Raw genomic sequence first — 12,490 nt, forward strand, 5'->3', positions numbered from 1 at the left:
TCCTGTACTTTATTTTGCAGACGCTGCAAGATGAAACATAAAGTTCATCGATTGAGGTGTTCTTTCTCTGTCTTCCCCCCTACTTACACATGCGCATACTTAAGTATAAGCGGCGCCCTACTGTTAGCTACTTGCAGTTATTAAAATAAAAGCTGCGATGGGCCTGCCATCTGTTGACACTAAATACATCTATGCAACTGGGTCGTACCTCCTAAAATCAAGTGTTGGAAGTTAGGCTTTAAAGGTTAATATTATTGTAACTTAGTTAAACAAATATGAGTTTAAAAGTGATACATTGAACAACGTTTATTAAATTCCTTTCACAATACATATGAAACGAGAGTACTCGACGTATTACTCAAGAACAAACTCCAAAGTATAAAATTGCACGTGCTTTACGTTTAATCTGTTACAACACTTGAAAACAAATCAACTAGATGGAAACACAAGGTCATTAAATGTAAGAATTTCAATCGGTTATTACGTAAAATGTGATATTGACACATTAATAGCCACTGACATGGTATTCATGTCATGAGAAACCAACTGATGGCATCTGGTCACGTGTACTGATATTGTAATGTCCTTCATGGACCACACACACACACACATGGTGCACACAAAGTGACACGATCCAGGTTGGTCACTACCTCTTCTCGTGACTAGGACAGGTCACTTCATCTGAAGATAATGACATAAATAAGGAATATAAGACCAAGCGAGCTGTTCTCTTTGGTCAACATCAAATCGTCGTAACCCCTCATATAATACTTCATTGAGAAAGGTCCCAATTCGTGAAGCCGCTAATTGAAAGAATTATGTTATCTCGAACATCTGTTTCTTATTCAAGAACTTTTAATGTCATGACCGCACTGATAAAATTATATAAACATTGTTTACCATTAGATTTCAAATACCGAAAGACATAACTTTAAAAAAAAATGTGAATGTACATACTGAATATCTTCAAATAAAAATATCAAATTGTAAATATGAGGTAGATTATACAACCTAGACCGTCTGTCTTTAAAGCTCGTCTAATCTTTTAGTTTTCTAAATATTTCTCTCCGTAAAGTTTGTTTTCAAGCGGCTGGAAATTTGCAGTTAATTAATTAATTAATTAATTTGAACTAAATGTCAACAAGAACCGCTTTTTGTTTTTGTAACTCACGAGCACTCGAACCTTTCTGGTCACAAGAAAATGCAAGTGAAAGAGGTTTGGGTACAGCGAAAATCTGCTGGAAAACATAAATATCTTAGAGAGAAGTTAAGAAGTTATAATTGTAGGTGTTGTGTTCCAGAGTTTTAATTCAGTTCTGTTTCTGTTGCTGGTTTACTCTTCCTATCACACGTTGTTTAAAATAATTTGAAAATCCTCAGTGGAGCTTAGTCTTAGGTGTGACGAGAGACACTAATCACGTGCATCTGACCTTAATTTTGAAATATTCAAACTTTTATTTGACCATGTTTGGAGTAACCTCTGTATTAGTGTTCCCTTCCATGTTGTTCTGGTTTGACCATGTTTGGAGTAACCTCTGTGTTAGTGTTCACTTCCATGTTGTCCTGGTTTGACCATGTTTGGAGTAACCTCTGTGTTAGTGTTCACTTCCATGTTGTCCTTGTTTGACCATGTTTGGAGTAACCTCTGTGTTAGTGTTCACTTCCATGTTGTCCTGGTTTGACCATGTTTGGAGTAACCTCTGTGTCAGTGTTCACTTCCATGCTGTCCTGGTTTGACCATGTTTGGAGTAACCTCTGTGTCAGTGTTCACTTCCATGTTGTCCTTGTTTGACCATGTTTGGAGTATCCTCTGTGTCAGTGTTCACTTCCGTGTTGTCCTTGTTTGCCCATGTTTGGAGTAACTTCTGTGTTAGTGTTCACTTCCATGTTGTCCTGGTTTGACCATGTTCGGAGTAACCTCTGTGTTAGTGTTCACTTCCATGTTGTCCTTGTTTGACCATGTTTGGAGTAACCTCTGTGTCAGTGTTCACTTCCGTGTTGTCCCTGTTTGACCATGTTTGGAGTAACCTCTGTGTTAGTGTTCACTTCCATGTTGTCCTGGTTTGACCATGTTTGGAGTAACCTCTGTGTTAGTGTTCACTTCCATGTTGTCCTGGTTTGACCATGTTCGGAGTAACCTCTGTGTTAGTGTTCACTTCCATGTTGTCCTGGTTTGACCGTGTTCGGAGTAACCTCTGTGTCAGTGTTCACTTCCATGCTGTCCTGGTTTGACCATGTTTGGAGCAACCTCTGTGTTAGTGTTCACTTCCATGTTGTCCTGGTTTGACCATGTTTGGAGTAACCTCTGTGTTAGTGTTCACTTCCATGTTGTCCTGGTTTGACCATGTTTGGAGTAACCTCTGTGTTAGTGTTCACTTCCATGTTGTCCTGGTTTGACCATGTTTGGGTAACCTCTGTGTTAGTGTTCACTTCCATGTTGTCCTGGTTTGACCATGTTTGGAGTAACCTCTGTGTTAGTGTTCACTTCCATGTTGTCCTGGTTGCTACCACTCCTTTGTCCAATCTTCTTCTTCTTCATTCTCCTGTTCTGGAACCAGATTTTCACCTGCCGTTCGGTCAGATTCAGGTTACGAGCCAGTTCCCATCGCTTCTGTTTCGATACATAAGCATTAAACAAAAATTCCTTTTCCAGTTCGAGTGTCTGAAGTTTTGAATAAGGTTTTCTTTTCTTTCGAACTGTAATACTTCCCGAACAGTCCAAAGGATTCCCAGTGAAAGATTCTCCACTGAAGGGAACTGAAAATAAAAGTTTATTAATTTAACAATATAATTATGTTCCTAGACAATTTGACTAGTCTTTGTTGTTGTTTTTAACGTGTAAAGTGCGAACGGTAAATGAACTAATCTTCTAAATTCGATTTTTCAACATTTTAATACTTTTGCTGATAAAAATATGGTCACGCCCTCTGTTAAACTGAGAACACGTGTTAAGAGTTAATTTTCAGGAAAAACTAAATGTTATTATTCATGCAATACATAAATACTGAATTAACCAACAATTCTGAGTTACTAACCATCAGAAAATCATTAGGTCTTCAAGACAACGTAACAAGTATTATATCTCCATGGCAACGTGACAAGTAAGTTAATATTATATCTCCAAGACAATGTGACAAGTTAATTTTATATCTCTAAGATAACGTGACAAGTAAGTTAACATTATATCACCATGACAACGTGATAAGTAAGTTAATGTTATATCACCATAGCAACGTGACAAGCACGTTAAACGCAAGCAGTAACGTTCTCATCTCGAACTTTAAAGTTCAATTGAACTCTCTCGGGTGGAAATATGACAAGAGACTTTTTATATAATAAAATGCTTCATAGATACTAAGAGTCCAGCTGTAGGTTAGTGGTAAGGTTCCTAACTTACGAAACTAAAATCCGGTATTCAATTCCCCGCAATGGTGTAGTTTCATGTTAAAACACTCAACAACAACAATAAATAATGTGTTACGTCCACCTGTTTTCACCTCGTTCGAGATTAAAAGTCCAGTTTTGTTGTTTCGTAAAATCATGCGCCGTCACTTTGTTAGATTCAAGTATAAACATCAAACAAGAACGGTGAAACAACGTTCTATGAACGTCTAACGTTTACGTCTTGTTAACCCTATCCAACTGAGATAACTACAGTGAATACAGGCGCGAAGAATTCATGAATGTGACTCATGTACAAAGAGATGTTAAAAGATAACTTTTATGAAGATTACGGTTAAACAGAGCTTTCACTGGAGTCACCCTATATCCTGTCACCACGATTTCTGGCCTGCTGAAACCTCGAAAAGTCCCATGTCGTGGTCTCATATAAAATAGTACCCTCCCTCGAAGTAGAAGGAACATTGAACATGGCAAGACTCGAGACTTTCTTTTTGTGACCCTAACAAACGTTAAAGAAAGAAAGGTATTATACCTTCAGAGAAGTAGTGCGTTGGGCCGAGCGTCTCTATTCCACCGAAGTTTCGATATCCGTAGGTGTCATAGTTGGGAAACCGTCCCGACCTCGGTCATCAGAAGCAAGATATGGCACGTGTTGGGGTACGTGAGGCACTCGAGTATGATATGGGGTATAGTTACACCACGTCTGAGGAGCGAAACTCTGATACGAATCCACTGGGGGCACACTGCTGGGTCCGGGGGACGTTGTCCGCTCGTAAGTGTTCGTCCAGAACTTAATAGGTGGCTTTCTGTCCCTGAGCCCGTCGTCCTGACGGGTGTTCGTCGTAGTAGTAGGTTGGGACGTTACGCAATGTCTGATTGTACTGAGAGTGGGCGTCGAAAATGCTATGACTTTCTGTGGTATAGGCCCACGGTTGACCACCAGGACCGTGTCGGATTACGGACGTCGTGTTCTCCACACTGTATTCTGGATAAGGTGCTGATAAACTACTGACCACTCTCTTGGCGGGAATGTGGACAGGAACAGGCTGATTTGGCGGCACCGGTTGCAACGTCGACCGACTGGTCGGGCTATCCTCATAAAGGGATCCGTTCATCATACTCGGCCGTATCGGCACGTCGTTCTGTCGACACTAAGGCCTCAACCTAGGACACAGTGAAGTCACGTGGTTATTACGTCACACATCTCCAAATACATAACTGCGGAATTTAATTATCTGTTCAATAAGAAATCATTTTTTTTTTACCAGTTTCACGAGGTGCCAACACCATTCTGTCAGAGAGGGGACCTGGACTGGAGGATGCAGTACAGGGTTCAGCTGAGGTCCTTCAAACAAACTCCCATGATGTACAGCTTTCCGAAGTAAGGTTCATATCAAATATTTCCAAAAATAAATAATCACAGCTACAAATATACTTTCAGCTAATAACAAATGTTCTTAGAGTCTTCTAAACTGTCTTATTAATAATGTTTAGCCCCTGTACTAACAGCTTCACCTTCAGGTACCCAGCTCGGCACAAACCAAACCGAATCCCAGGTAGCAGGCTTGCCGCACACATAAAGAAATAGATCGCCGAATCGTGAGCTCGGCTGCGGGTTCTCTTCGATCTTGCTGCCCGACTAATACGACAGTTTCAGCGCTTGGCCTGTCTTTACAGGGTTGGACCCCCAAGAAAGACGTCGTGCTTGTGCAGCGCCATCTTGTGAAGAGAAAGTATTTTACTTTACCTAGTTCTTCGTGGGGGTTACTGTGAGGAAACCCTAAATGAGAAACGTAACTTTATAGCGTTAAATTCTGTCTTTAAATTAACCAAATCGTTGTAACAACCATTCACCTTTCAGTTCAGTATTTCCTCAAGTTATATAAACAAATATTCTATGACGTACAGAAACAATACCACGAAATTATCACATCTTTCGTTTTAGTGCAGTGATAACAAAGTCAGTGGTGTGACTTGTTTCTCAAATTCATGTCATCAGGTTATAAATATTTCTTGAGTTCACTCGTACTGGACTTCGAGTTCAAGAAAACAAAAAAATAACAAATCACATTCCAATGAAAAACAACGTAAAGGAAACACGAAGTAAACGTTTTAAAGTCCAACATTTGGACAACTTACATTACTCCAGAAACTAGTCCACTAATGTACTATTTGCGATAGACGAACTGGTAATTCAAGTTAAGTTCTTGTCAATGGAATGTAAGTGTCAGACGGAGAGGCGGCCCCACAACTGCTTGTGGAGACTTGACGCGTGCGATTGATGTCTCTAGTTTAATACAATGAAATACACCTAGGTAGTAATAGCCAAATCACAGATCTGTTTATATTTCACGAGTTAAATTGGATACCTAAAATGTACTTCAATTGTTATCTGTAATTGTGTGGACACTAGGCGTGTGTGTTTGTCTTTATGAATTTCGAAATAAAGAGGAGAACTCCCAGAATTTAACGTAAATATCAGGACTTCACGTCGTAATATTGGAAGTTCGAGTCATACAGAAAACATAATCACTAAAAGATCCATGATACACTGTTCAAAAAATGATACCACAGTTTAGAATAATTTGACAACTTGGAAGTTCCCTCTCCGATAAGTGACGACTTGAAAGTTCCCCTCCGATAAGTGACGACTTGAAAGTTCCCCTCCGATAAGTGACGACTTGGAAGTTCCTCTCCGATAAGTGACTATACTAAAATTCTTACTTTTATTATTGGTCTTCAAAATTTAAAGATGGGTGGACCTCTAGTGGTAAAGTATATTGGATATGTATCAACTGTCTTTTTAACAGGTGCACTTCTTACGATAGTGTATATTAGGTATGTACCAACTGTCTTTATTAATAGGTGCACTTCTAACGGTAAAGTATATTGGATATGTACCAACTGTCTTTATTAATAGGTGCACCATTAGTAGTAGAGTATATTAGGTATGTACCAACTGTCTTTATTAATAGGTGCACTTCTAACGGTAGAGTATATTACGTATGTACCAACTATCTTTATTAATAGGTGCACCATCAGTGCTACAGTATATTGGGTATGTACCAACTCTCTTTATTAATAGGTGCATCATTAGCGTAGAGTATATTGGGTATGTACCAACTCTCTTTATTAATAAGCGCACTATTAGTGGTAAAGTATATTGGGTATGTACCAACTCTCTTAATTAATAGGTGCATCATTAGTGGTAAAGTATATTGGGTATGTACCAACTCTTTATTAATAGGTGCATTTCTAATGGCAAAGTATATTGGGTATGTACCAACACTCTTTATTAATAGGTGCACTTATTACGATAGAGTATATTATGTATGTACCAACTCTCTTAATTAATAGGTGCATCATTAGTGGTAAAGTATATTGGGTATGTACCAACTGTCTTTATTAATAGGTGCATCATTAGTGGTAAAGTATATTGGGTATGTACCAACTCTCTTTATTAATAGGTGCATTTCTAATGGCAAAGTATATTGGGTATGTACCAACACTCTTTATTAATAGGTGCACTTATTACGATAGAGTATATTAGGTATGTACCAACTCTCTTTATTAATAGGTGCACCATTAGTGGTAAAGTATATTGGGTATGTACCAACTCTCTTTATTAATAAGCGCACTATTAGTGGTAAAGTATATTGGGTATGTACCAACACTCTTTATTAATAGGTGCATCATTAGTGGTAAAGTATATTGGGTATGTACCAACTGTTACTTTAAATTACTTCGTGAGACACTCATATTTAAAGGTTGTATCAAAGTTCTAAACGACACGTCACAAAAGTTTCCATTAAGTAAAGTATCGCGTACAATAGTGAGTTGTATATTTTGTAAAAACCAGAACCTTCAGTTTCGCTTTGTTAATTTCGATTTGTTTTCCATAACTACCATTCAACAGAGAAACAGTATACTGCAACAGACAATTTACGTATTGCAGAAAATAGCATGTAACTGACAATATATAATTAGGTCAACCAGTTTATAACGGTTTCAACACTGCCTAAATTCGTGCGACTATTGTGTAGTGTTAACCAGCCATTTATTAGCTTGGAAACAGACCAGAAGTAATCGTAAGCGAAACATACTGTTTTTCAGTGATTTTCAGTCGTCTCTCATTCAGCACGTGATCGCATATCGGTTTTGAATAATTATATTGTATGGTACATAAAAGTTATCGACCTGCGGATATGTGTCTACGAATGTTTTATTTATTATATCTAGCTACACGGACAAATGATTGAAACGAAACGAAAATAAGTAACACGAGAACGTATGTGAAGGCGATACTGATAAGTAGTGTGTGGTTTTATTGGCTGAAACCTGTTCACGTGAGTTCAACACGGAACATACTTATGAGTAACTAGTCTATAAATTTTCGTGCTGTGTGTTTGTTTCAAAACCCGGTATATCATTAGGTCTCTTCGCACGCTCGTTACGAGAGGACCGAAAGATGCGTCTTATTAGATAGTTGCGAGTTAATCGAACACAACCGCCATAAATGTCTAAACACGCCATACGCTAAGCCTACGTCTATCGATACACTCAACTTATCTTGTTCAAAGGATCGTATGAATATCTAATCTATATTTGAGATTATATTAGTTATACTGTTGGTCGAGTACAATTTATATATTCAAATAACAGTCTCTGTCTCTGTGGAGAAGTGGTAATTACAGTAATTAACACAACAAAACAATGAATTATTACACAGAGGATAAAGTAACTCTAGAAAATTTTAAAAAAATGTCTGATTTGAAAGTTTGGGCTGCAGAGTATGTAGTGTTATTGTATTATTTCGTCTCAACCAACATTCAAGTGTACTCTGTCATCAAAACATTTATCGAGAACGTTTGTCCTCCTCAAGGTGTCACCTTTTTACGACTTCTTACGTATGACAAAAATTAGTTTCCTAACAATAAAAATGCGTGGATGTGAGAAAGCTGAGGTACAACATCGACGTTCTAAATTACTAACAAATAACGTGTTTCTGTTATGTATGAACTCCTGATTCTTAAAATCACCTGTCTAATCGAAAAACAAAATATAAGATGGAGAATTGTAACATATATATCAGTAACATATATAATTAAGTCTAGCATATGTTTCTAAGTGTAAAAATTGAACAGGATATGGATAAAGTAAAGAAATATTACATTCAAAGAGAACTACATCTGTTATATGTTTATTATTTCGTGATTTACAGTGGAGCGCTGAACTTCATGACACTACAGTAGGATCAGATAGAAATGGTCATAAAAAACAGTCGTGAGTAGTTTATACTAAGACAAAGATGTAAACAATATAAAGAAATGTTAGTTCACGTACCATTTAACAGATTAGTAATTAGTGGCAACATACAGTTGAACATTACTTCTTGTACTATTTAACAGATTAGTAACTAGTAATAATGTACAGTCGCACATTACTTCTTGTACTATATAACAGATTAGTAATTAGTGACAACATACAGTTGAACATTACTTCTTGTATTATTTAACAGTTAGTAACTACTAATAATGTACAGTCGCACATTACTTCTTGTACTATATAACAGATTAGTAATTAGTGACAACATACAGTTGCACATTACTTCTTGTACTATTTAACAGATTAATAACTAGTAATAATGTACAGTCGCACATTACTTCTTGTAGTATTTAACAGATTAGCAACTAGTAATAATGTACAGTCGCACATTACTTCTTGTAGTATTTAACAGATTACTAACTAGTGATAATATACAGACGCACATTACTTCTTGTACTATTTAACAGATTAGCAACTAGTAATAATGTACAGTCGCACATTACTTCTTGTACTATTTAACAGATTACTAACTAGTAATAATGTACAGTCGCACATTACTTCTTGTACTATTTAACAGATTAGTAACTAGTGATAACATACAGTTGCACATTACTTCGTGTACTATTTAACAGATTAGTAACCAGTAATAATATACAAGTGCACATTACTTCTTGTACTATTTAACAGATTAGTAACTAGTGATAATATACAGTCGCACATTACTTTGCGTACTATTTAAGAGATTAGTAACTAGTGATAATATACAGTTGCACATTACTTTGCGTACTATTTAACAGATTAGTAACTAGTGATAATATACAGTTTCACATTACTTTGCGTACTATTTATCATATTAGTAACTAGTGATAATACACAGTTGCACATTACTTTGCGTACTATTTAACAGATTAGTAACTAGTGATAATATACAGTTGCACATTATTTCGTGTACAATTTAACAGATTAGTAACTAGTGATAACATACAGTTGCACATTACTTCTTGTACTATTTAACAGATTAGTAACTAGTGATAATATACAGACGCACATTACTTCTTGTACTATTTAACAGATTAGTAACTAGTGATAATATACAGACGCACATTACTTCTTGTACTATTTAACAGATTAGTAACTAGTGATAATATACAGACGCACATTACTTCTTGTACTATTTAACAGATTAGTAACTAGCAATAATGTACAGACGCACATTACTTCTTGTACTATTTAACAGATTAGTAACTAGCAATAATGTACAGACGCACATTACTTCTTGTACTATTTAACAGATTAGTAACTAGTAATAACGTACAGTTGCACATTACTTTGCTTACTATTTAACAGATTAGTAACTAGTGATAATATACAGTTGCACATTACTTTGCTTACTATTTAACAGATTAGTAACTAGTGATAATATAAAGTCGCACATTACTTCGTGTACTATTTAACAGATTAGTAACTAGTGATAATATACAGACGCACATTACTTCTTGTACTATTTAACAGATTAGTAACTAGTGATAATATACAGACGCACATTACTTCTTGTACTATTTAACAGATTAGTAACTAGCAATAATGTACAGACGCACATTACTTCTTGTACTATTTAACAGATTAGTAACTAGTAATAACGTACAGTTGCACATTACTTTGCTTACTATTTAACAGATTAGTAACTAGTGATAATATACAGTTGCACATTACTTTGCTTACTATTTAACAGATTAGTAACCAGTGATAATATACAGTTGCACATTACTTCTCGTACTATTTAACAAATTAGTAACTAGTGATAATATACAGTTGCATATTACTTTGCGTACTCTTTAACAAATTAGTAACTAGTGATAATATACAGTTGCACATTACTTTACGTACTATTTAACAGATTAGTAACTAGTGATAATATACAGTTGCACATTAATTCGTGTACTATTTAACAGATTAGTAAGTAGTGATAATATACAGACGCACATTACTTATTGTACTATTTAACAGATTAGTAACTAGTAATAATGTACAGACGCACATTACTTCTTGTACTATTTAACAGATTATTAACTAGTAATAACGTACAGTTGCACATTACTTTGCTTACTATTTAACAGATTAGTAACTAGTGATAATATACAGTTGCACATTACTTTGCGTACTATTTAACAAATTAGTAACTAGTGATAATATACAGTTGCACATTACTTTGCGTACTATTTAACAGATTAGTAACTAGTAATAATATACAGTTGCACATTACTTCGTGTACTATTTAACAGATTAGTAACTAGTGATAATATACAGTTGCACATTACTTTGCTTACTATTTAACAGATTAGTAACCAGTGATAATATACAGTTGCACATTACTTTGCTTACTATTTAACTGATTAGTAACCAGTGATAATATACAGTTGCACATTACTTCTTGTACTATTTAACAAATTAGTAACTAGTGATAATATACAGTTGCACATAACTTTGCGTACTCTTTAACAAATTAGTAACTAGTGATAATATACAGTTGCACATTACTTTACGTACTATTTAACAGATTAGTAACTAGTGATAATATACAGTTGCACATTAATTCGTGTACTATTTAACAGATTAGTAACCAGTGATAATATACAGTTGCACATTACTTCGTGTACTATTTAACAGATTAGTAACTAGTGATAATATACAGTTGCACATTACTTTGCTTACTATTTAACAGATTAGTAACCAGTGATAATATACAGTTGCACATTACTTTGCTTACTATTTAACAGATTAGTAACCAGTGATAATATACAAATGCACATTACTTCTTGTACCATTTAACAGATTAGTAACTAGTTATAATATAAAGCTGCACATTACTTTGCTTACTATTTAACAGATTAGTAACCAGTGATAATATACAAGTGCACATTACTTTGCTTACTATTTAACAGATTAGTAACTAGTGATAATATACAGTTGCACATTACTTCGTGTACTATTTAACAGATTAGTAACTAGTAACAATATACAGACGCACATTACTTCTTGTACTATTTAACAGATTAGTAACTAGTAATAATGTACAGACGCACATTACTTCGTGTACTATTTAACAGATTAGTAACTAGTGATAATATACACTCGCACATTACTTTGAGTACTATTTGACAGATTAGTAACTAGTAATAATATACAATTACACATTACTTTGCGTACTATTTAACAGATTAGAACTAGTGATAATATACAGTTGCACATTACTTCGTGTACTATTTAACAGATTAGTAAGTAGTGATAATATACAGACGCACATTACTTATTGTACTATTTAACAGATTAGTAACTAGTAATAATGTACAGACGCACATTACTTCTTGTACTATTTAACAGATTAGTAACTAGTAATAACGTACAGTTGCACATAACTTTGCTTACTATTTAACAGATTAGTAACCAGTGATAATATACAGTTGCACATTACTTTGCTTACTATTTAACTGATTAGTAACCAGTGATAATATACAGTTGCACATTACTTCTTGTACTATTTAACAAATTAGTAACTAGTGATAATATACAGTTGCACATAACTTTGCGTACTCTTTAACAAATTAGTAACTAGTGATAATATACAGTTGCACATTACTTTGCTTACTATTTAACAGATTAGTAACCAGTGATAATATACAAATGCACATTACTTCTTGTACCATTTAACAGATTAGTAACTAGTGATAATATACAGTTGCACATTACTTTGCTTACTATTTAA

At 35.0% G+C, this 12,490-nt stretch overlaps 1 protein-coding gene across 1 annotated transcript; it reads right to left on the reverse strand.

Moving 5' to 3' along the window:
• Positions 1-322: 322 nt before the first annotated feature.
• LOC143242971 (homeobox protein abdominal-B-like) lies at positions 323-5,107 on the reverse strand. Its single transcript, XM_076486582.1, is given in 5 exon segments — positions 323-2,358; positions 2,413-2,757; positions 3,935-4,004; positions 4,007-4,225; positions 4,227-5,107. Coding segments are annotated over 4 exon segments (921 nt in total). The 5' UTR covers positions 4,521-5,107; the 3' UTR covers positions 323-2,358; positions 2,413-2,419.
• Positions 5,108-12,490: the final 7,383 nt, after the last annotated feature.

The sequence above is a fragment of the Tachypleus tridentatus genome, unplaced genomic scaffold (genome assembly GCF_004210375.1).
Source record: "Tachypleus tridentatus isolate NWPU-2018 unplaced genomic scaffold, ASM421037v1 Hic_cluster_2, whole genome shotgun sequence".
Lineage (NCBI taxonomy): Eukaryota > Metazoa > Arthropoda > Merostomata > Xiphosura > Limulidae > Tachypleus > Tachypleus tridentatus.